Source organism: Spermophilus citellus (genome assembly GCF_964194105.1).
Source record: "Spermophilus citellus genome assembly, chromosome: 4".
In the NCBI taxonomy this organism is placed as follows: domain Eukaryota; kingdom Metazoa; phylum Chordata; class Mammalia; order Rodentia; family Sciuridae; genus Spermophilus; species Spermophilus citellus.
The window spans coordinates 112,152,109-112,178,330 of NC_138185.1; the positions used below are offsets into that span (position 1 = coordinate 112,152,109).

At 35.8% G+C, this 26,222-nt stretch overlaps 1 protein-coding gene across 2 annotated transcripts in view; it reads right to left on the minus strand.

The window, feature by feature from the left end:
* Positions 1 to 3,336: 3,336 nt before the first annotated feature.
* GLCE (glucuronic acid epimerase) overlaps positions 3,337 to 26,222 on the minus strand; it is a 107,648-nt gene continuing 84,762 nt past the window's right edge. For both annotated transcript variants that reach the window (XM_081289897.1, XM_081289896.1), the window contains 3 exons: positions 18,373 to 18,971; positions 14,169 to 14,414; positions 3,337 to 7,321 (listed from right to left, as the gene is read on the minus strand). In XM_081289897.1, coding sequence (XP_081146023.1) covers positions 6,297 to 7,321; positions 14,169 to 14,414; positions 18,373 to 18,958 — 1,857 coding nt within the window. In that variant the 5' untranslated portion in view covers positions 18,959 to 18,971 and the 3' untranslated portion in view covers positions 3,337 to 6,296. The remainder of the gene's footprint in view (positions 7,322 to 14,168; positions 14,415 to 18,372; positions 18,972 to 26,222) is intronic.

Here is a 26,222-nt window from a genome sequence, read left to right on the forward strand (position 1 = left end):
CTTTCCTCCAGATTACTCTGCCATGTGATTGATGGGATTTGGGAATTTGTTTGAGGTCTCCCACTGTATTCAATTGAATTCCAGAGATTTAATTTTACCAGATGTTAAAAAGGAAATAACAGAATACCAGGCACTAAATGAAAATCCTGCATTCCTTCCAGGTGTCTGCTTATAAACAAGACCTCACCTTCATTCCACTCCCCGGATTGACTTCCTTTTCTAGTCCCCAAAGAGGTGAATACTTGGTTTTCTGAACTGAAATGGAGCAGCCATTCTTATCTCAGTGATTTCACAAGGTGTTAAGAATAAAGCAAAGTCGTAGGCAGGCCCGGCTCCTCCTGACAAGAAGCTGAGGTGCAGGGCGCCTCCAGTCGCCCCCGTGTCCTATCTGAATTGTGTGCAGAACATTGTGTTCTGTTTCTCATTCTTCACAGGACTTTTTTCTCCCTCTTTGGTTGTTCCCTCTGCTTCTGTTTCTCAGTGGCTTGTTTTGCAGTTCTGTCATTTTGCAGAATCTTTCTACTCCTGGAAAAAGATTAGGGAAATTATACTGCTATTTAACATTCAGGAAAGGCAGGATACACATGCAAGTTATCAATCATTTTTACCAGATGGTAAATGGATCTCTTTTTACCAGAAATTGAGCAGCAAACAAATTCATCACCAATACAACATTTAAATTCACATCCATTTTCAATGTGACATCCTTAATGAGCTGATATGATGAAAATCAATATTTTATCCCTATATTGTTGACTATTTTAACAGTTATAATAATACAGGCTTAGGACTAAAACAATTGTCATTAAACAAAATATCACAACTTGCAGTTTCCATACTCTATCTCTATTTTTTTCTCCCCCAGCACCCAAGATTTCTATATTCATAACAGGCTAATGAAAATGGCATGAAGGGAAGAAAAATACAAATCTAGCAGCTTATACTGGTGTACTTTTTAACATCACTATTTACATTTAGTGGTTGCCTTTTGTAGTTGAGGGCAAAAAAAATCAAGATTGATGAGTTCTCTATTTATTAGACTGCACTATGAGGCCTATGGGGTAAAAGATGTGTTGATTTTCCAGTGGCAGAGCCAGGGCGCCCAGTCTCCTGTGCTCCAAATGTAGATTTTTTACTCAATTAATGTTCTGAATAGCTCTGCATTTTGGTTTTTGTTAGTTATCATCAAATTTAACAGCAGTCCTGGCTAGTCCAGTGTCTGGGTACTTAGGGTGAAGAGAGATTGTTATGGGCTGAACTGTCCCCCCTCCCCCAGCTCCCAGCAAATTTAGAGTTTGGAGTCCTAGCTACCCAGAGTGTGACTGTCAGTGAACACAGGGCTTTGAAAGAGGCAATTGAAGCAAAATGAGGTAATATGAATAGTCTCTAATCCAATATGACTAGAGTCATAAGAAGAGACTAGGGACAACGTGAAGACAGGGAAAAGTGGCCTAAGAGGAAACCAACCCTGCCAACATCCTGATGTTAGACTTCCAGTCTCCAAAATTGTGAGAAAGTAAATTTCTGTTGCTTAAGCTACCCTCGTCTGTGGGTATTTTATTACAGCAGACCTGGTGAATGAACACAGTAGACCAGACTGGAGGAAAATGCAGAATTTACACCATATTGTCATCAATAACACACTATTATTATTTTTTAATTACTTGCTCAAGTGTTGCAAGTAACAGACACCTAATTCAGTGGACTTAAGCACACACAGGGAATTCATCCTAAGGATACAGTGGTACCTCATGGCACCTCAGTGGCATTCAATAGGCCTCAGAAATGCACTGGAACCAGGATCTGAAGCATTGTTGAGATCCTGGTTTTCATTGTTCCTTTTCACTATCTGCTTCAGTTCTTGTTTTTTTTTTTTTTTTTTTTAATCCATCCCAATTTTGGATTCATGGGGAAGAGACTGGCACAGCAGTTGTCAGAGCCCTGTGGTTAGGAAGTAAGAAAAGAGCGCTTGTCAGTCTACAGACTCAGTCTCCTGCAGTCTGGAGGGTTTGGCCCCCTGCCCCGGGCAATGGGGAAACATACAGGTTCCGTGTACTACAGCAGTATGACCAATGTAGTAACACTTCTGCTACAAACACTTCTGCTGCAAAATCAAAGCAAGAGTAGCCATGACCCACCCAGTCCAAGATTGTTTGCCACCTATGACTATTTCCCAACTAAGGATAGTAGAGAAGAAACAGCAGGAAAGAATGCTGAGGAGCAGCCTGTCAAAATCTGTACTCCATCAGCTGAAAAAAGCTGATGGGTGATTGATGGGAATTCATGACAAAAATGGTACAGATGTTAAAAAAAAATAAAAAAAGGTACAATGAAACATAACATGAAGTCATAGACTGGTGTCATATGTATTTGAGAACCTAAATCACTATTCTCTGAGAGAAAACATTAAATAATGCTCATCATTCTGAAGAGGAGGAAAGTATAGAAAATACAGGAAGTACAAAACTCTCAAGAATCTACATCTGTTACCAGTCTGAATGAGCAACTGACTGCATAGCCTAGCATTTTATTTTTCTGAGTCTTATGTGCTTTGGTACCCCCCGGTCCCCCAACTAGCACTCCATAATGCCCAGGCGCTACAATTTTTGTTCTTCCCCACTTTGTCAGACTATTTGTCCTTACATGAACCACACTTGTTGCCTTGTCATCAGGATCGGGGGTCCTGAGGAGGTCCCCCAAAGGGAGGTGGACTTCAACTCAGGCCTTAAGGGTACTCCATGTCGTTGCAGAAAGGAATTTGAGGATGGGTCAAACTGAGGCACAGGTTGATTTTACTCAGAGAAAGGAAGTAGCACATACTCCGAGGGACAGGGCAGCGTGCAGGGGTTGGAGAGGAGCACGCTAGCTCCATCTTAGCTAGGCATGTTTATACATGGAAGACCAGTGGTACAGGGGCATGCTCTAAGAGGGTGTTTTTAGTTCTCCTTTGTGTGGGTAAGAGGACATGTTGACCATTACTGGGATGGAGGGGTTATCTTCTTTTTTCTGTCTTTGACATGTTCTGCTTTCTGAACACAATATTTACATCAGCGTACCTGTCGATAAGTCTAATAATTCACTTAATAGTTCTGTTTGTGATCAAGGTTAAGTGAAAATGACTTTTAAACCCGAATTTTTAATCCACTGAAGTGGACTTTAAATTATGGTCCCCCTTGTATTCCTGCATGTCTCCTTTCTACCTACCCTTATCTTCTACCCTATCTCAGCCTGACTAGACACCATGGGTTGAAAAGGAATAGTCAGAAATGAGCTTGCTGGGCTCAAAGAGTTTTAGGATAATCCAAGAAGAAAGAGACATGTCCAGGTATATTCCTTTTAAGATACAAACTTTATTTTACAATTTTATAAAGCAGCTTTACATTAAGCACAAACAATCCATTTACTTTGTAGAGAAACAAAATACCTTTCCATCTGCAAAAAATCAAGTTTTGCTGTATATAAAACTAACATGTGCACATTGTGCTTAAACTGCAAAGTCTGTACAGCTTTACAAAGGACTACCCTTCAGAAGGGCATCCAGTAAACACTTTATTGCATATTTAACACATGGTATATAACCCACATGTACAATGGAGAATAAACAAGAAAACAATTACAAGGAGGATGAAAATAGCAGCTTTCAGTGAAAGTTTGCATACCAACAAAGGAAAAGGACCGCCACATCTGGAGACTTGTGCTTGGGTGTCATTTTTGCATTTGCTCATGTTCACTGGATGGTTCTTGGGTGAAGTGTTTATATACAATAACTCCTAATGGGTCAAACTTGACCTCCATCCAGAAACTTTTGGCTTGTTTTACAACTGAAGTGGCACTAGGTTTCACATCAATGCTAACTTAAGGTAAGTGGAAAACAGAAAACAAAAGTAAACCTATAATCTTAAATAGAAATGTAAAGAAACAAATTAAAACTTTAAAATACCCTCCCTATTCTCTCTAAACTAAGAAAACATTTTACATGATTGAAAATCCCCAAATGCCATAGTTGTTTGTAGAGAAAATGCAGTGGAGGATCCCAGGCAGCATCCCTCCAGGTATGCCCCAGCTCCCCTGCATCACAATCGCCTGGATGCTTGTGAAACATGCAGATTATCATGCTACAGGCAGAGTTAGAGTATCTGGGATCTACATTTCAATAAGCTCCCAGGTGATCCAGAGGCATCCTGAAGTCTGATAAGCATTTATGGGTCTGTACAGACAATGCTGCTGCTATGGGTTCAACTCATCCTCTTAGATAATTCTGGGCTCACAGGACAAATCAAGTTGCTGTTGTGATGTGGAAGGCAGGCAGTGTAAAACCAACAGCAGTGAAATAGCAATGCCATTTCTAGATCAAAAAATCTTTCCTTCTTCAGTGGAAAAGAACGGCCATATTGTTAAGGCACTGATATTTGTCACAGAAGCAGTACCATACTGTTTTCACTGATTCCCCTAATCTGAAGACCAATGTGCAAACACAAAGCAGAAGTCTGGACCATTCTAAATAATAACAAATATGATGAAGTATAAGGTTCTCAGATGGAATAAAGTTTGTTTTGAGTATTGGCATTGAAAACAACAACAACAAAAAAGAGGGGAGTCTTCATTTTTACTGCCAAGACAATACAACATATTTTATATGTTTAAACAATGCTGAGCCATCTAATGCATAAGAACTACAAAGGGGAAAAGCCTAATAACCCTTGTGGTCATAAAAATTGGGAGTTTAAGCTTATTTTTCTATGGCCAGTTTGATATTGTCTTCAGTGTAGAGCTCAACCTTCTTGACTCTTGCTCCCTTAGGTGATGTTATGATATATATATCTCACATATGCTTCCCACCTTCTAAGCAGTGGTTGGTAGGGTGAATTAATTAAGATATAGTGTGTAGGCAGGTAATCCATCTGGCTCTTAAATGTGTACCTGGTAGAGGTCACAGATAAACTGCGTTGTGTTTGTCAGTCCCTTGAAAGTGTTGGGTCTCATATTTCCAAACTGTAGATTATAGTATTGATTTGGTGTATTATCATACCCTAAAACAAAAACCAGAGCAAAATCAACCCCTTTGTTTTAACCTAATATCTGAAGCCCTATAGCAGACATTGCCCATGGTCCAAGGACTATGGAACCTATTTATGAGGTTTGGTATGATACATAACCTAAATAAAGCTCTGATTATATGGGCAGCAAACACAGTAGCATTTCTTTTAACAGCTGGAAAAATTTAAAATTACATTTCAAAGGAAAAAACAATGACAGAATCAATGATTTGGAAAATGATAATAAAAAATGATCTAGGCAGGAGAAAACTTTATTATGATTCATGTATATTTAACCTAGTACTTTCCTTAAAGGGGATGGGAAATCCTAACAGGAAGTGATGGTAGACTTAAATTTACTAGTCCCTTTCCAAATTTAGATTTGTAATAAATATTCCACATAATGTCTCCCCAAATATCCCCCACCCCATGAACAAAACTCCCAAAGTGCAGGCTGAAATGAAATACATGATTCCAGACAGTGACAAAAAAGAAACCATTAAGTTGGGGGCTGAGGGAGGGATAGACTGATTATCAAACTTTTACTGATTGTAGATTAAGTTTCACAAAACAGATAACATTTTTGTAATTTCTTGTGCAGTCAACAAGTTTCATTTTAGTTGTGCTTACATTATATAACTGTGAAGCCTGAACACTGGTTGTGTATTTAATTTACATATTTCAAGAAAACCATAATTCAAAATATTCTCCATATATAACAAATTGAACAAATGTGACATTTATCCCCAAGAAATGAATCTGTAGAAAAAAAACAGCTTTTTAAAAAGTTGAACACAGTCCACTATCCAGGCTACAAATACATTTTTTACTGTATTACAGCACATAATTTTTTGAAAAGTCTGCTTTCAATATAAATATAAATAATCACGTTTTAAAGAGCTCCATACCAGTCTCTAGGTAAGTGCTAGACAGCTGGCCGGTAATAGCTACTTACCATGATTTTTCCCATGCTGAGCAGGACTGGACTATCTGTGTGGCTCCATGAGGTGTTGAGCAAAGCTAAGACAAACATCTTTGTTTGGCTGACTAAACTCTGCTCTAAATGCCTCCTACATTTCTAAACACTCAACCCATGGAATGCAATTATTTCAGAAGACGGATTTTAAGGATCACTTATCACTTTGCTTTAATCCACAAAAACATAGTATACACAACCTTTAAAAGTGTGCCTGTGCTCTGCTGAGACAGAGCCGTAGTTTCTGGGTTCAGAAGAGGCTGAAATGTGATTTTGGTTGAGCTCTAGTTGTGCTTTGCCCTGCTGCCTTTAAGGTAGCTTTTCCACCTCTTCACAAATTCTTTGAAGATCGGGGACTCATCAATGGTACTGAGTAACTGCAGCTGATTGATGTGGGTGGTATGATAGTCCCAGCGGGCAAGGTTGGGAGCGATGCCGAGCATGAAGTGACGGAGGTCATAGATGGTTCCTGAGCCAGTATCATACAAGGGCAGCATGGCTTTAAGGGATTCCATGCCACGGTCATACAAGGACCTTGCTTCTTTCCCAAGTTTTTCCCCTGCAGTTTCTTTTAAGTCATACAGCCCAATTAAAGAATACATAAAGCCATTTAAAACAAAAGAGCTAGGTGTGGTTGGATATTCTTCATACCAGTCATGTTTATTCATGAACACAGCTTTAACTCCATGCTGCTCTGACAGAAACTTGTAAGGGGCTGTTGCCCTTAAAGCTGAATTGAGGAATATGTGGTCTTTTGTTAACAGATAGGCCCTGACTAATGTAGAAATGGCTTGCCCTTGGGCCATGGCAGAGTACCACCCTGGTTCTAAAGACTTAAACCCTTCCCCTAGCTTACGGGTTACCATAATTGGCCAGCCACCTTTCTCATCCTGATTCCTGACCAGCCAATCGCTAGCAGCAAAGAATGCAGCCATGTGGGCTGTGGTAGAGATGGTAATGTTGTCAAGGAATCCCTTCCCTTTTGCAATCAACCTAACTACCTTTTTGGGCATAATTTTGGTTGGCTTGACAGCTTTTGTGTTGGAAAGACCCACTCCTTTCCTGAGGTCAGTGACCAGGTCTCTGGTAACTGTGCTCCATGAAGTTCTGGGCCCAATGCCATAGTATATGTCTCTTTCTTTAAAAGCAATCAGTTGGGTATTTGAGACATAATGTACAGTGAAGAGCTGATTCTTTTCTGTAGTCTCTAGAACCACGGATATACTCCCATTTGTCAAGAACTTGAGGTCAAATGAAATAATAAAATCTTTTGTGTTTCCCAGTTGCAAGGACACACCTTCACTGGTCTCTGTAGAGGGAAAAATATCAACAAAGACTGTTAGTATAAAAGCGCTTTTGTATTTGAAATATAATTGCAATTTATCTTTTATAACCACTGACCATACAAAATTAAGACCTGGGCATTTTGGGTATCATATCATTATTTATGTACTTTTTTAATTAAATCAACCATAAACAAATGACAGAATGGGCGAGTTCCTGGTAGCTTCTGAGAACTGGACCAAAGCTCAGAACTTTGGCCATGTCTGGTTTAAAGGATTCAGAGCAAGTGACAAGGGTATTTTCAAATTGTCTTTTCCAGATCCAATGCCAGGTATCAGTAATCAATGACTATTCTAGTATACCCATTCTGCAAAGAAGAAAAAATAGCCAAAAGCTAGCTCAGCACACATTTTAAAAGAGAGGTTAGAAGTTCTAGAAAGAATAGCATATACAAGTTTTCAATTTCTAATCTATTTAATATTTAATATGTGCTTACTATGTTCTAAGCATTTTATATATATTAAGTCATTTATTTCTCTTAATTACAAGAGGTACTAGAGTACCGCTCCAACTTTATGGTTGAAGAACTCAGACACACAAGAGTTACATAACGTACCCAAGGTACAAAATGTTGTTATATAATCTGGCTTCACAATATATGTCCTTAATGATGAAAAGGGTAAGTTTGTTTTTGATGTTCTCTGGAGTTAAGAATAGAACTACTGAAAGTTGAGCAATGGGCTCATGTATTAGAGAAAAAGTCATGTGTGTGTGTGAGGGCAGCATGAATTTCTCCTCTACCACTAGCTTTGAGAAAGCAAAAATATACCTCTTTCAGCCTTGATTTCTCCATTGTTCAAAAGTTATTACTTTACTTTGCAGAGTAACTGAGAGAATTTAAAAAGAGACAATGGCTTATAATAAAGTAAGAGTAATAGTGATTACTATCACTAATTATCACGATAATAAAATAGTAAAAGTTGTTTCATCTGATAAATTATTAAACAAAATTTTCTCTTATAAAGTTATAGTAAAATGATGGTGAGTTCTCAGAAAAATGACTTTCTGAATACTGCTCTATTCATATATATTCTGCAGCTGTATCTCCCAAGAAAAGAAACTGAGCATATTAAAACAAACAAACAAACAAACAAAAACATCCAGTAGGGCTGGGGTTGTAGCTCAGTGGTATAGCGCTTGCCTAGCATGTGTGAGGCAATGGGTTCAATCCTTGGCACCACATAAAAATAAATAAATAAAATAAAGGTATTGTGTCCAACTGCAACTAAAAAATATTTTTAAAAAACCCAGCAGCAGTAAAAACAATGAAAAATACAGGTAGTACAAATTTTAAAACATTAAGGAAAAAATGATCTTTATACAGCTTAAATTTCCACATGTATTACCTCATTTGATCCTTAAAATTATCTTCTGAGGCTGTTAAAGCTGGAATTATTTCCATTTTAGAGATAAAGATATGCAGGTTTTGTAAGGTTAAATAAGGGTTCACTCAAGGCCAAAAGCTAATTAGTGGTTAGAGCAGGGACTAGAATCCAGGTTTCTTGGACCAAAGTTCAAAAACTATAAGACAAATGCTGTTGGAAATGGCATCCTCAGGAGAATATCAATGGAAGGGTTATTTCTCTTAGACACAATCATAAAATCACATCTCTGCTTTGGAAAGTCTTTGAGGAAATCATTAGCATGTCACTGGAAGTAAAGACTAGAAATATGAACTTATGACAGCGTATATGGTGTGGACAGCTTGGAGAGCGCCAGCATGTTGAGTTTATCATTTAATTTGCAACACTGGATTCTATCAGTATGGACACAGGTGGCCAAGGTTCTTAATCATTTCATTTTAATGGAACAATTATGGAAGCTGTATCAAGAATGAGGACATTGTCCAAGGGGAGGAAGGAGGGGAGGGAGGGAGTGGGTAGGTGCTAGGGAGTGATACTGGCCAAATTATATTATTGAATTGTGTGCACATAAAAATAGGTAACAACAAATCCCACCATTATGCACAAGTACAATGCACCAATTAAAAATATGGAAAAAAGGCATACAAAATAAAACGTCATGATAGACTTATGTATCAAATAAGGCTTTGAGTGGCATTTTAGAAATTGATTTTACAAGTAACCTTTAATGAAGTAAAAATCTATTTTATCTGGCAAAATATCAACATGTACTTTCTTCCCTAACTAGCATTTTCCTGCTTCCAGAGTGAAACAGAATCTGAAGCTCAGCACAATATCCCTGAAACACTGCTGGGTTCTGAACTGACTTATGAATCACTCAGGATTAAATTATATTCTGCAGAGCAGACTATCCTGAGTGCTCCTTATTTTTTCATTCTTAGGGTAATATCTCATTCATCAGACAATATTTTTAACTCTGACATCTATTCTAGCCAAACTGGATAACAAACTGAATGACCCATCTTTGGAAGTATAAATGAGAGGAAACTGAAGAATCCATTTCCTCCCAGAATTCTGTTCTAACTCTCAACTTATATATAAAAATGTAATGAAATGACATGGTTAAATAAATCACCTTATTATGTCTTCATATACCAGATCAGTCCAAAGAATTCAGGAATGAATGATGTCATGGTATGACCTTTGAAAAAATTCATTATTAATTTTCCTAAAATTATACCACCAGCAGAGGGAGTTCTGAGTCATACATAGGAGAAGTGATGGAGAAAATCCACAAATTAAAGCAACCAACAACTCTGCATTCTTCACAGTAATTCTATTAAACAGGTCTTTTAATTTTTATTTTATAGCGCTACCTAGGAGGTTAAATAACCTGCCAACATCATCAGGAGGATTTGAATGGTAGCAAGTGGGATGGTAAGGTTCGGAAAGCTCCTGGAAATATACTATCTGAAGACTCCTGCTTCAAATCTACTAAAAGAAAGTTCTGATTTTTCTATTGTTTGAAACCTATGACCCTAGTTTTTCTGAGCAGTCATTCCTATGAGTTACTGTAGCTTTATCTGGTATATGGGGTACATGTACATATTTAAGAAAACAAAGGAAGGAGGGGAGGGAGGGAGTGGGTAGGTGCTAGGGAGGTAGGTGCTAATCTTGTCAATGATTTTTTTTTTTGGGGGGGTTGACACTAAAAGCACAAACAGCAGCAAAAATAAACATGTGGGACTATGTCAAACTATATTTTCCCACAGAATAGGGATCAAACAACAAAATGAAAATGTGGCCTACAGAATAGGAAAAAATATTTGTAAAACATATATCTGATAAGGGGTTAATATGCTAAAGTATATAAGAAACTTTTGTAACTCAATAGAAAAAATTAAATAATTAAAAAACAGGCAAGGGATCTGAATAAATATCTTTCTAAAGAAGATATACTGATGGCCAAAAGATACACAAAAAGGTGATCAACATCCCTAATCATCAGGGAAATGTAAATCAAAACCACAATGAAATATCATTTCATACTTGTTGGAAAGGCTATCATCAAAAAGACAAAACTAACAAAGTATTGGTGAAGATACGGAGAAAAGGGAACTCTTGCACACTCTGAATGGGAATATAAATTGGCAGTCATCGAGGTTCCTCAAAAAATTAAAAATAGAACTACTATGCGAGACAGCAATTCCACTTCTGGGTACATACCCAAAGGAAATTAAATCCGTATCTCAGAGATATCTGAATTCCTATGTTCACTTCAGGATTATTCATAACAGCCAAGAAATGGAAAAAACCTAAGTGTGCAGTGACGGATGAGTGGATAATGTGTATGTCTGGTAGAATATCATTCAGTCATAAAAAGAAATTCTGCCATTTGCAATAACATAGATGAACTTTGAGGGAATAATGCTAGTGAAGTAAGTCAGAGAAAGACATACTATATCTGGATCTAAGAAAGTTGAACTCAGATGGTACAATGGTGGTTATTGTGGGCTGGGAGGTGGAGGAAGTGGAGATATACTGGTCAAAGGATATCAGCTTTCAGTTATAAAATGGATAAGTTCTTGGCATCTAATGTACAGTATGATGACTATAGATAATGATACCATATCAAATACTTAAAATGTGTTGGGAGAGATCTTTGATGTTCTCAGTACCACATGTGCACAAAAAAGGTAACTATGTGAGGTGATTGGTGTGTTAACTCACTTGACTGTGGCAATAAATTCACAAGATAATTTATAAATGTACTATAAATTTATAAAGATATTTATAAATGTATATCAAAGCATCACACTGTATGCCTTAATTATAATCAATTTTATTTTTCAATTATGCCTCATAAAGCTGAAAAAAATCAATGTTTTCAATGCAAACTTAATATTCATTCATTTAATCAATAGGCTTACTATGTGGATTGAGAATCAGGCCTTACTTAGAACCTTGAAGAACACGGAGATGAGGATCAAGGCAGAAGAGAAGCTCACAAGTAGCCTAAAAAAGAATGACTATAGAGATAGGAGGGGAAAGTGGGTTCCTAGAAATGAAACAGAGTGTTTTGGGTAAGGAAAAACTAATTTAATAGAATAGAACAGGCACAAAGCTTAAATTTGTTCAATTTTAAAGTTAGGAAGAAAAAACATTATTCATCAAATAAAACGATAAAAAATACGTTGCAGACTCATATAATGGTTGTTTACTCTAGATGATTTTGTTCCATTTCAGGCAAAAAATTTCAAGGAAAAGAAAGTAAAAATAATAGGCTGACACCATTCAGCTCCTGGTCTTCCAAAATCTTACTTCACTTAGGCATATGCTTTAAGATACCAGTCCAAAGTTCTTCTCAACAGTGACTCTCTGAATTCATCTCCCATGAACTCTCTGTCTTCTAAAAAGCCTCATCTCGCACACCACTTTGATTCCCTTATCCCGCTCTGCTGAGTAGTAACTCAACTTCATTCCCTCTCAGACCTGTAGTATGTAACTATAGTACACCCAGGATATCAAAACCTGCATGCCACTCCCAACTAGCACACTTAATCACCAGGAAGTGCCAACTCTGAGTAGGTGTGTTCCACTGGCAGAGTAGCTGTCACGGAGATCCTTCCTCTCTATGCTTATCACTATGTTAGGAAGTGGTTTATCTTAAGCTACTGGCCATAGAATAAAGAGCTAAAATGAAGATTCCCCAAAGTAGGATGTGAGAACCTATCTTCTGTATTTCCCAGAGCACCTAAAAGTGTACAATGAAATCTGCTGCTCTAAATAGAATGAGTTCAGAAGATTGTTTTAAGAAAAACTCCCAGACATTTGAGGAGATCAAGACAAGGGTTGTGATTTTCTACCCTAATCTAAACCACACTATTAAGGAACATAAAACTAAGCTCCTTGGGTGCGCCTGAAGCTCAATGTTCTTTTGCTTAGTGTAACACTTCCCCACTGCAATACCCCAAGCTAAACATTGTTAAAACATTTTCTTGCAACTTCTCATCCAGCCAAGCCTGTTGTTTAATAATAAGCAAAGATGCTCCATGTACTGGAATATCACAGAGTACCCTGGGAGAAAAGAAGTTCTAGTCACAGAATAAAAACTAAAGGTCATCCATTATTTGCACTGCATTAAGCACTCATAAATCCATTACTTAAGGCCATCTAGAATGAGTAGATTTATATTGTGGCTTTCAAGGTCTATGAATTACACAGTCATCAATAAAAGACAAGGAGAGAATATAGAAGAGGTCTTAAAACTTTTCATTTCTTTTTATTTACTGACTGCAAGGTTAGCGGGAGGGGGGAAGTTCTGATCTTGACAACATTTCCCCATCGAGAATTAAGCCAGAGGTGCTGAGATTATTTCATTGTCTTTTTAAGTAATGGAGTCATTAATTCTCATGGATATTGATTGGTGCAGAAAAATACATTATATCCTAATTAATGAGACTGTCTTAGTAAAAGGGGAAATGTTGCATAAAGTTAATTTGATTTTATAAGTGATTTTATTAATGAAAATGGTTTTATATGAAGTTTGAGATAATTTAGTACATTAACAGAATTCAATCAGGGAGCATGTCTATTTGGTAATGCTACATTTTCTTGAAAAAATGAAACGCTAATGGTAAAAAATATACAAAGGAAAGGATGGGTCTTTCCATAAAATAGTTTCTGCCTTGGTGCATAATAAACTGCAAACTAATATAAACTACAAATAAACTGTACAAACTATACTGAAATATTAAAATAAACCAAGGGATCCTGGGGGTGAAGCTCAGTGTACAGTGCTTACCTATCATGTGTAAAGCCCTGGTTCAATCCCCAGCAATGCAAAAACCAAACCAAACCAAACCAAACCAAAACCATGGAGCTTCAATCCTACAGGCTATAGACCCTGGAGGTACACACTGTAGTGATCTCGCTTGTGTGTGTGTGTATGATGGTGGGGACTGAACCCATGACTTGGGACATGCTAAGCAAGAGCTCTACCATTGAACTATATCCCCAGTCCCATAATCTGGATGTTTTCAGTCTATGGCTTAGCTTTTCACATAGTAAATATTCCTTTTTATAACTCCTTTTTTTCCCCTCCCAGTACTGGGGATTGAACCTAGTAGTGCTCTACCACTGAGTTACATCCATTACCCTTTTTAGTTTTACTTTGAGACAAGGTCTTGCTAAATTGTGATCCTCCTGCCTCAGCCATCTAAGTTTCTGGAATTACAGGTGTGTACTTCCGCATCCAGCAATAACTTTTTTTTTTTTCCTAGCTGTTCATTCTTTAGAGATTTCACTTAGGTGACAGCATTTGTTTATTTACTTATATAATATTAAAGGTCTGATATATGTTTTTAAAACCCATATTAAAATTTTAAAGGAATACCAGGTGCTATGGATTAACATAAAATTAGCTGACATACATAGTACATAACTTACCTGGAGCAATAAACTGTTTAACATTGGTGAATCTAGATTTATCAGTCACACTGGCCATAAAGCAGCCCTTTGGCACAGTCCAGTCATTAGGTTTGATGTTTCTGTCCCTGTCTTCTGCTGTTTCATACACCTCTATGTGAGGGGGTTTCTCAGTTAGATTCTTGCTGTAATGACTTAACCCATACTGTGCAATCTGGATTGGGTAGAAATAGCCTTGAGGTCCCCATTGTGTAGATAATGGCACCCCTATAAAAAGAGAAACAAAATGAATAGGATTTTACTTCTGGAGAATGTTTTAGGGTTATGAGCAACTTTTGAGCTTTTTATACTGCTTTCATAATTACTAGAAAATTAGTTAATTAACCAGATAAAAGTATTCATTCACTCATTATTTGTTGAGAGAGCAATTTAACATTACCAATTACCTTTTAAGGACTCTTTCAAGTGTCTTACTTTTGCCACAAATACCATGTTTCATAATTGTCCTTCGTACATTCAAATTTTGTATAATTTAGAAGTATGAAGATGTCACTAAGATTTTATTCTAAATACTAAGCCTGAAATTTTAACGTTTGCTTTCTATTTCCTCATCTCTCTCTCCAATGTCAAAGTGTGGTCTGAGAACTAAGTATGTCATCTGATGGTTACAGTATTTGCTTAAAAAGATAGTTATGACTAGGTAACATAAGATACAAAACAAGTGCTTCAATTTTTTTATATCCTTCTTGCTAAAAATTAATTTCTAAGGAGTGTTTTCAAAAATTGAGTTGAAGTTCTATATTTGACCATTGATTCTTGAGATAATTTATTAATAAATTTCTTACAAAATTTTTTAGATGTTTGGTATTAGTCTTTATTTTACTAATTTCCTACATGGGAACTACAAGAATATACTGCATAGAATACTGTAGTTCTAAAATGAGTGAACAAACATCTGATGGGCACAGCAGAGACTGGGAATCTACATAATTGCATGTGTTTTAATGCAGTTTCAAAATAATGTTTAAGAAACTAATGATTGCTATGGTTTCAATATGGCATAAGCGTGTCCCCCAATGTTTCATGTTTGGAAACTTGATCCCCAGTTTTATGAATGTGAGAGGTGACAGAATCTTTAAGAAGTAGGACCTAGTAGGAAATAATTAGGACACTGAAGGTGGTGCTCTCAGAAAGAATTAATGTACTGCTTTTGGGACTTTGGTTAGTTTTCATGAGAGGGTTCTCGTTAAAGAGTAAGCCTGGCTCCTCCTATGCTCTGGCTTCCACTTGGTCCTCTTGCTGCAATAGCTCTCTGATGCCATTCATGATGTGACAGGGCCAAGGAGGCCCTGGCCAAAATCAACATAGGCTGTTTTGAGTTTTAGCCTCCAAAAAAAAAAAAAAAAAAAAAAACAACAACAAACTAATAGCTAAATAAATCTCTTTTCTTTAGAAAGTACCCAGCCTCAGGTATCTTGTCATAGCAACAAAAGACGGACTAATACAGGGACTATATAGGTTATAAATAAATTGTTTAACATCTATATACTCTTTTCAAGAGATAGACCCCCTCCAAATTAAAGCAGAATTATCACTTAATAAAAGGTAGGTTTATATAAGCTCATATATATTAGTCTATACTAATGTATAACTGGCATAAAACTGAGACTTCCCAATGGAAGTAACATCCTCCAGAGTATTCATAAGAATTTAGTATAATGATAAACCCTGAATTCATAAATCAGGAGAAAAGATCATTTGAAACATGTTGGGGGAAAAAATCTAAAATGAGTACCTGACTTATACCATTTTTCAAAATAAAGATCAATTTAGCTGGACTAAAAAAGTTAAATGAGAGGCTGAGGGTGGTATAGCTTAGTAGTATAGAGCACCTGCCCATCATGTTTGAGGCCTGGGTTTGGTCCCTAGAACTGCAAAACAAAAACAACAACAAACTAAAAAAGAAAAATAACGAAACTATAAAATTATTAAAGAAAATAAAAATAAAATCCTGGTATAGCAAATGCCTTTCTAAGCATAAAATGAATAAGTCACAAAGTTCAAATTTATATGTTTAATAAACAGAACTAAAATCTTCTAAAACTAATAAATCATAATTAAAAGATAAGCGAATTGAAGAAAGTATCTATAACAAATGCAACAAAGTATTGCTACTCTTAGTATATTATAAATACAAAGTTCTTACAAATACCTGTTTTAAAAACCCTACTACTTGCATTAGAAAAAAGGGGGGGAAAGAACATGAAGACATGGTTAGTAGCACAGGAATGATACTTGACCTCACAGTTGTTAAAAGAAGAAAACTATAAGGTCTTTTTGTAAATAACAGATTAAAAACAATGTTCCATGATGGAATTTGAGACAAAAGCACCCTCTTATTATGCTACTGGAAACATGAGGAGGGCTACTACCTTTTTGGAAAACTGTTTGACAAAACATATCAAAAGTTTAATCTGACATGTGGTTAATTATATTCTCTAGAAGGAATATACAACTCTGAGGATATAATTCAAATAGCAATAAAAATTAACAGTAAGGTCTGTAACATTATTTACAATAGCAGAAAATTCGGGAATTACCTAAGTATCCAACAAAAGAGAAGGATCTCATATATTACATATATCATGAAATGACCTTACTATGGAATGTTAGACATTGAAATGTCCAATAAATATTTAATTATAAGGGGAAATACTATAATTATAATAAATTGAAACAGCAATATAAAAAATTGACTATGCAGTATGATCCCAATTTGTTTAAAAATGTATATTCACAACAACAGATCAGAAAAAAACACATCAAAATATTAATAATGATTACATTGGCTCTGGGTGTTTTTTACTTTTTCTTTAGAATCTAAGCATCTACTGATTTGGCCATGGATATCTTTGAAATCTATAACAAATTATTACTTTCCTGAATTATTAGATAGTAAGTATCATTAAAACTATGTTAAAGTTTATGAGAAAATATAAAGATCTCCAGTAAATTGACAAAAATGATAATGATTATTTTGGGATAGTAAGAACATAGTATAGGTAAATTTGTTACCTTCTCTCTTCTAATCTTTGGTAAATATATTATCTAAAAAAATTAGATAGATGCAGTGGTACACATCTGTAATCTTAGACTCAAGAGGCTGAGGCAGGAGGATCTTAAGTTTAAAACCAGCCTCAGAACTTAGCAAGGCTCTAAGCAACTTAGTGAGACTAAGCAACCCTGTCTCAAAATAAAAAGGACTCAGTGGTTAGGCATCCCTGGGTTTAATACACAGTACAAAAAAAGATATCATATAAATAGGAAAACACTTGCATCAGAATATGCAGAATATGTAGACTCCAATTTCCAATTTGATGTACACCACTAACTTCAGAGACAATGGCTATATACACTTTTGACCTGAGGGAGTCTGAAGATATCTGCAGAGTTATCTTCTTCTTTTTTTTAATGTTGTAGATGGATACAATACCTTTATTTTATTGATTTATGTAGTGCCGAGGATCGAACCCAGTGCCCCAAGCACGCAAGGCAAGCACTCTACACTGATCCACAACCCCAGCCCCACAAACTTCTTTTCAAAGCAAAAATATAAAGTTAAAAGCTGTTTCAACATGATTTTAATAAATTCATATTAAAGTTTAATATTAAAATTGAAATTATATTAAAATCACTGTATAACCAAATGAGGAAAGTGAAATAAAACCTGAACCAATCTCAAAATACATTGTTTCCCCTGTTCAAATGATATACGTCAACGTCAAATTTAATTTCCTTCTCATCAATTCCTAGGTTTGAAAGCAAATTCCAAAATGTACTAATAACCCCTCAGGAACAACAACTGCTTCAGGTTTCTAAAGACAATGAAAGATAGCACACACAGACTACAGGAGTTTGGTATAAGTTCAGTGTCGGTGTACTGTCTTATCCTGAGGACTTGAAACGTCCTTTCAGAGACCTGTCTAATAAGGTAACAGGACAACACTGGGAAATTGAGGGATCCAAGGGATGCACTCTCCCTTTCTTATCTCCTCTCATAGTATAATAATGGTGTATTTTAAAGCAAAATTTCTGCTATGTTTTGACTTTACTTGTGAGAATCTTAGATTCTGAGGAAGGTTAATGGAATAGTCCTATATTCAGGTATGATGGTATCTCAACAAAATCAGGCTAGAAAATACAAGTGGAGCAAATAGATACCAACCTTCAACCCCACTTATGCACTTGACTCTGTCTCGGACTTCCACATTGTAGCCTTCAAAGGACATAAATACACCGTCAGGGTGATAAGGGGCTCTTTGTGCATAGACTTTGGAATAGCTATGAGAGAATTCAAACCGATCATAGCCATCATACTGAACCACCTTTCCATAAACATCAAAGTATTTTTCTACCCAAGTGAATGGAAGAAAGACTTCATTTCCCTCTCGTCTCCCTTTAATTGTGTGTTCATCATTTATGAGACAGTCAATTTCTTCATATTTGAGTCCTAACACCTTGCTTCCCCCATTATTATTGAAGCCCCCAACGACAGGGGGTGCTTTCTGCTGCTCCTGAGGGAATGCCTCCTCAGATTGCTGTTTGGCCATGTGGTTCACATAGTGGTTACTCTCAGATGCTGCTGCTCTTTTCTCTAATCCATCCACTCTGAAGCCACTACTCAAGTGCCGTGGAAACTGGATTGCTTTGTCACTGGAACACTTATTCCATAAAAGTACTGTGACCAAAGTGAAGAGTGCACAGATGATAATCAAAGTCTTATAGTTGACCCGAGCTGCCAAGCAACGCATATTCAGACCATACCTATGGAGGCAAGAAGAAAAATGTATGCAAAGATGTTAATATTGATATTTCATAAGATAACATTTTCTTCATTTTTAAAATGTTCAACAACATTAGGATTATTAAATGCAAGCAATCTGATGAGATTTAAAATTACTAACTCAAACTTTCAGCAGGAACAAATAAGAGTTAAGAGGTACTCCCTCTATGGTAAAATACTAAGTTAACATAATCCTCTAAAGCAGAAATATCCAATTTTTTTTTAGTTTGTGTTCCCTTGGTGTCTTGGTAATTTTTCAAAATGCCTCCTAAGCCAAAAGAAACATCTTATAGTTCCATTTTTTAAGTAGTCAAAATCAAACAATTTTAGTACTTATGCCCTAATATCTTTGCTGCCTGAAAAACAACAGACCTTTACAAGGAAAACAGTGACATCCGTGTTGCCAAACCTAACAGTGAATTTTTAGTGCCCATCCTACTTTGACCTCTCAGTAGCAGAAAAGTCAATAATTTTTCCTTCTTGAAACACTTTCTTCCCATGGTTTCTAAGGTACCATTCTTTCTTGGTTCTCCTTATATCCCACAGAGGTTTGCTTTTCCTTGGTCTTGCTGGAGGCTTCTTTCTTACCTCCCTGATGCTGTAAATGTTAGAAAGCCTTAGGGTCCCAGCCCTCAGACTTCTTTCTCTCTATTAGCCCCTAGGTGATCTTACCTAACCTCATTCTTTTAAATACAATTTCTATGCTGACTATCCCCAAGTTCTATATTTAGGTCAGACCTTTCATTGGAACTGCAGGTTCATATATTCAAGTAATTGGTATCTTTACTGAGGCCAAATAGAATTCTGAAATGTAGCTCACAAAACTTAACTCCTAATCTTTTCCCTCAATTTGCTCTTCTTTTTCTATAGCTTAAACTAAAAACTTTGACTCCTCTTTTTCTCACTCCATATCCAGTCAGTCAGGAAATCCTGTTGACTCTACTTTCAAACTATATCCGAAATCTGACTTCATTTCACCAATTCCACTATTACCACTTTGTCAGAGCCACTGTCATTTTTCACCTAGAATAAATACTTCAGTGATATTCAAAACTGGTCGCTGCTTCTACCCCTGCCATACTACTCCACCCCGAGTCTATTCTCAACTTAGCAGTCAGAATGATGCTTTTAAATTTAAGCAAGATGATGTCATTGCAGTCCTGATGGGAGGAGAATTTGATGCTGTTGGCCTTGCTGGCCATATGCTGTACCAGCCAGTCAGGATCACAATGCAGATGTCACTGGGAAACATGAGAAATTGTGTTAGTTATGTGTGTAATGTAAGGAACACCTCAGCCTGCTGAGAGGGGAGCCAGGAGGTTGATTGATATTTGTCACAGTTACTCTGTAATTTATTGTGTAGTGTGAATCCGCAACTATTTATTTTATTCTATAACCTTCTTTGAATTTTTCCTACAATAAAGCTTTTTAGCAGCAATGATATATATATATATATAAAATGGAAGTATTTAATGAAAAATCAAATGCTGACTTTTGGTTTCTTAAGAAAGCCGATAGTGAATATGTACCTCACTCATTTCTTTTAATTCCAAGAGAAGGTGAACCTTGAGCCACAACTGTCTAAAAACAACTTTACTTTCAATATTTTGGCAGCATACAAATTAAGTATTGCCTACAGCATTTTGAAAGAAAATAATATGGTTGCATATTATTTTCTTTCAAAATGCTGTAGGCAATACTTAACCGTTTTAAAACATTAACGCTTACTGAAGAGAGGTTTGATTTTAGTCTTTCAACTGTCATTTCATACATAACTTCCTTCTGAATCAGTTTATCCTAGGAATTCTGCAGCTTTAAGAGGCTGTGCCATGGTATAATGTTTGATTCTCTACTTCTGCACTTTCTGAGCCCTTTCAATTTGAAAACTTGTGCCCTTCTATTCTTGTTTATTGGATGTGGTATCTCCTTGCATCTCTGAGTATATTACAAGTTCTTTTCAAAAAATAAAGTTCTCTATGATTACTTCTATTTTTCTCCACTGGTAATTTTTCAAAATGGCAATTTTTCTGATTATTTCGTCTTTTTCATGCCATTAGCTTTCCTCACTTGCCTGGTAATCTTTGGTTACTCAATCATATTTAAGACAAAATGACATTAGTCAACATGGGTTTCATTTCTTATTGTGAAGATGGTCTGTTTTTGTTGTTGTTGTTTTTTCCAGATTGTTCTCCTGAAAGGGATAAAAGGAGAGAGAACTCTGTGTGGGCTGGGCACAAGCTGACAGCAGCAGTGTTCCTCTAGGAGGAGTGGGTGGGAGGACAGCAGACCTAAATGCCAGACCAAAGATGGCTTTTCTTCTTTTGTTCTGGGAACGTACATGCACTTTAGAAGCCCATAGTCTTTCCCAATTTCTCTAAAGAAAATCTCCCTGGTGTTTTACCTGGATTCATGCCAGCAATCTCTAGTCCAAATGCAGGAATGGAAGAAGTATGGGGAGGCAAAGAGAAGGTACAGTTGGCCCTTCTGGTGCCCAACAAAGGTCCAGAAATCTGCCCAACTATCATCCTTTGGTAGTCTTCCTATTTACTATTCTTGGTTTATTAATTATTTCCATAGATTTTATTTCAGTGCGAAATTAGGAGGGAAAGGAAGCAAGGATTTGGTTTGTATTGAAAATCATAAACAGATTTTAAAAGTTGAAAATTCAATCCAGGTTGAGTATCCAAAATGGTTGGGCCAAGAAGTGTTTAGGATTTCTACAGGTTTTGGGATATCTGCATAAACATAATGACATTATCTTGAGCGTGGGACCCAAATATAATCACAAAATTCATTTATGTTTAATATTAATCTTATACACAAAGCCTGAATATAATTTTATACAATATTTTAAATAATTTTGTGCATGAAGCAGTTTCACGGTATGGATTTTCCACTTGAGGCATCATATCAGTGTTCAACATTTTACATTTTGAAGCATTTAGGACTTCTGTTTTTTTCTTTTTAAATTTTTCTTCCCAGTGCTGGGGGTTGAATTCAAGGCCTCATGCTTGCTAGGCCAGCACTCTACCACTGAACTACATCCCTTGTCCCAGGACTTCAAATTTTTAGATTAAGGATATCCAATCTGTAATGTATTTTATTACTTGTATTATTAGATGAGAAAATGTGTTAAATGCTCAAAAACCATAATGCAGTACAAGCAAACCTTCAAAGGCCATGTATTTACAAACTGAGGATACTGTAGTAGAAGGCAAACTGATAATGCTAAATGGCATTTACTTTTTAAAAATCCCTTACCAAAACCACTAACGTCAATATTTGAATAATGTATCAACTATGCCTACTAACATTTTGACCAATTAAAATAGAAATATAGTTTTTTGTTCCATCTTTGAGAAGTATCTTTCTGCCACTACTCAAATGAGAGTAACTCTGATTATAGAGCAAGGTTATCTTTTTTTTTTTTAATTTATTTTTTAGTTCTCGGCATCTTTATTTTATTTTATTTTTTTATGCGGTGCTGAGGATCGAGCCCAGCGCCCCGCGCATGCCAGGCAAGCGCGCTACCACTTGAGCCACATCCCTAGCCCAAACAAGGATATCTTTATAAAGAAAAATTAACACTTAAAAACTTTCAGCAACCCTTAAGTTGCTGTTTGTATCTGACACCATTCCTTACTAAAAGCAATTGAGACTTCTTATGAGAAATGGATAATTCTAGGTGTTGGGCTGGGATACCTTGCCAGGCCAGAACAAAAAAGCTTTCAAATGCCAACAGAATCACAATCCAGGGATCAAAAAAGCAGTAAGGGATAGAATAAAGTTGGAAAAAATGTTAATAACTGCTAAATCTGACTAACAGATACACTGAGGTTCACTATATTATTTCATATACTTTATGTGCTGTGTGTGTGTGTTTGTGTGTGTATAACTGGAATTTATCCAGAGGCCTTCTACCACTGAGCTCCACTCCCAGACCTTTTTGTTTTTTGAGACAGGGTCTGACTAAGTTGCAGAGGCTGGCCTCAAACTTGTTATCCTCCTGTCTTACAACTCTCGAGTCACTGGATAACAGGCATGTGCCATCGTACACAGCTTATACTTTATGTTTAAGCATCTCCATAATTTACAAATATAGAGGCGTAACAAAAAAAAAAAAAAAAACTCATCCTGGGAGGCTCCCATCCCTATTTGTTAAAACTATGAGAATGATGCCTGAAATTGGATGAACTACACTTAGTTAATAATAATCTATGAGTCTACAAAGATATTTGACAAGACCAGAAAAAAACTTAGGTAATCTTAGCTAGTGAATATTGGTAATTAAGTAATAGAATTTATTTATTTGTTTTGCTTCTGCAGGAGCAACTATATTTCAGAACAAACTAATAGCCCAGTCAATATACTAATCTATTTTACGGAAAGACAAAAATGTAGAAGGAAAAAAATCAGAAAATTAACTTATGCAGTCCTTCATGAAATTACTGATTCAAGCAAGTGTTGTATTCAGGTATATGCTTTCTATGACTTAAAGATTTACAGTGTGCAAGTAACACCAAACATATTTTCTGTTGAATGGAGAAAAAGATAAAACTCTACAATAAAGGGATCAGCACATTAAACTAATTCAGTGGTCAATTTTGGTTTAATTAATGGTGACTTATCCAGACACCGTGGCTCTTTTTTAACTTGGTTCTGTCAGATCTTAAGATTTAATTTCTAGTTAACAGAAAATACAGTGAACAGAGGGACTAAATGAAGAAATAACCAAAAACATCTGGGAGGTGAGACATCCTGTGGTATAGTAGGCTTTGCCTCCTTGAGTAAATTAAGGATATGTAAAAGGAGACTGGGTTAGATTTTTTTTTTTTTTAAAGACACTTAAGTATATATCCATCAGGTGTCAAACATGGTCCTGGCCTCGGAATTTTGAAGATACTAAGATAAACAAACAAACAAAAAAACCAAAGAGTTTACTAAATAACACATTTAGTATGATCTCACTTTAATAAGCAATGCATAGATAAGTCTTTATTTTCTAAATTTATGTCACATTTGTTGAGTTTTTAATAAAAATATGCAAAATTACCAAGGGCAAATTCAATTTTGCTAAAATATTGAAAGAAATGTAAACCTTAAGTTTAAAATGTCTAGAAATATTTAATTGTCAAAACAGACATTTTCATGGAGGGAGAATGATACGGAGATGAATGGAGGATGGAGACCCACTGACTGTTGACATGCAGTATTCACTACCAAACAGACTTACCTAAATAAACGTAAATTCAACAATTTTACTATAATATTGCCAAATTATAGAAAACGGACTACAGATACTTTCAAATTTCAAAAGGTAGATTGCATGGACATTCTGCTAGAGACAAATGATAGCAACTTTTTTTTTTTTTTTTTTAAAGAGGGAGAACTTTAATATTTATTTTTCAGTATTTGGCGGACACAGCATCTTTGTCTGTATGTGGTGCTGAGGATCGAACCCGGGCAACTTTTAAAGTTAGTAATCAGAGTTTTCTGATGAGTGGTGCCAAGATTCCTACTTACTTTAAAGCTTTTGCCATATCTATGAACTAGATTAATCATTTAAATAAAACAAAATTCCATAAAATCAACCTTGAAACCTCAACTATTACAGACCCTATAGATTTATTTGTTTAAAACTAAGTAAAAATTGGATTTAGTAACTTTGGATATCTAAAACAGAAAACAGTATTTGGTAAGCATCATAAAATAACTGGAACAATTTCTTTGTGGACATAGCAAAAATTAGGGAGAGTAAAATACAACTCTTAGTTTTCTTTTGGGAGAGCAAATTGATATAATTTGCAATTCAAAGAAATTTTCTGTGATTCCTTTTCAGATTCATTTTTCTAACTGAATATTTCAAGGAAGTATTAAATTAGTAAACATCAGGAACTATGGCTATCATCATGAGTTTTCAAAATATGAAGGCTGTATTTCAAAAAAGAATAATCTTTTAATAATTTTTTAAAAGAATGTATTTAAAGAAATTTGTCATTGGTTTTTATGAATAAAAGAGATCAAGGCTTGCTTGCTCATTATTCTATCTTATTTACATATCTAAACATTGATATATTTTAAAACTCCTTGATATTGAGAAAATAGAAGGCAATAATAATTGTTCAGAAAATAAACAAATAGATTGGTTCAATCAGCATCTTTCAACATTTTCTATGTAGCATGTAAGGCACTATCCATGCACCTAAATAAATATAATAATGCCATAAAAACTGTTAAAAAGTTATGTAGAATGTGCTATGAAACACAAAACTCTCCCTTTTGAAAGTGTCTGGGAAAGCTTCAAGGTAGACTGCATAGAAAACTGACAGCCACTGTATACTACCAATCTACACATTTGTTCCTGCCATTCCCTCTGCCTCGCACTTTATTTCCCCTGGTATCCAGTTCGCTGGCTTCCTTACTTCATTCAAGTCACTGTTTAAATTTATCATAAATGCCTTCCGTGACCTCTCTATCTAAAATGGCAGATCTCGCTCCATCATTCTCTAGGTCCTTACTCAGTTTGATTTATTACATACTTAGATTATTATCTATCTCTGATTCACTAGAATTTAAGTTCCACAAGGGCTGGAATTTTGCTTCTCCCGGTCACTGCTATATTTCTAGTGCCTAGAATTGTGTCTTGCTCACTGGAGGCCTTCACTAAAGGTTTGTTGAATGATGGAACATTGTTAAATATGCAATTTTTTTTCTTTAAAAGCAGTCATCTGAACTAGATGACTTTGTTAGGCAACTTTGTATTTTCCTCCATATTTAGGTATAGGAAATCATAATCAAAATTAAAAAATGAACATAACTGAGATGTTATGTGCTGGCCAATTTACTGCTGTTTACGGTTTGTTAGACCAAAATTTTACATTATACAGTCAACTGGTTAAATATTCAGCAATAGGTCAAACTTGAAGAGATTCACTAAAGAGAACAAAGACAAAACCAAGATTATAATTTAAATATGTTTAAAAAAACCCACCGTTTTGTGTTTTTCTCCTTTTACAGATGATGAATCTAAAGTTTGTGATGTTAAGTAATTGACTAAGGTCACATTATTATTTGATGGTTCACATAACTAGTATTGAGAAGTGCCTCAGTCTGGCTGGGCACAGAATCACGAGCCACTCAAGCAGGAACAAAACTTTATTTTTGAAAAAGCCGCCAATACTCCGTACGCGCCGGCAAGCCAAAAAACGGTCCACCCACGTGCGCATCTACTG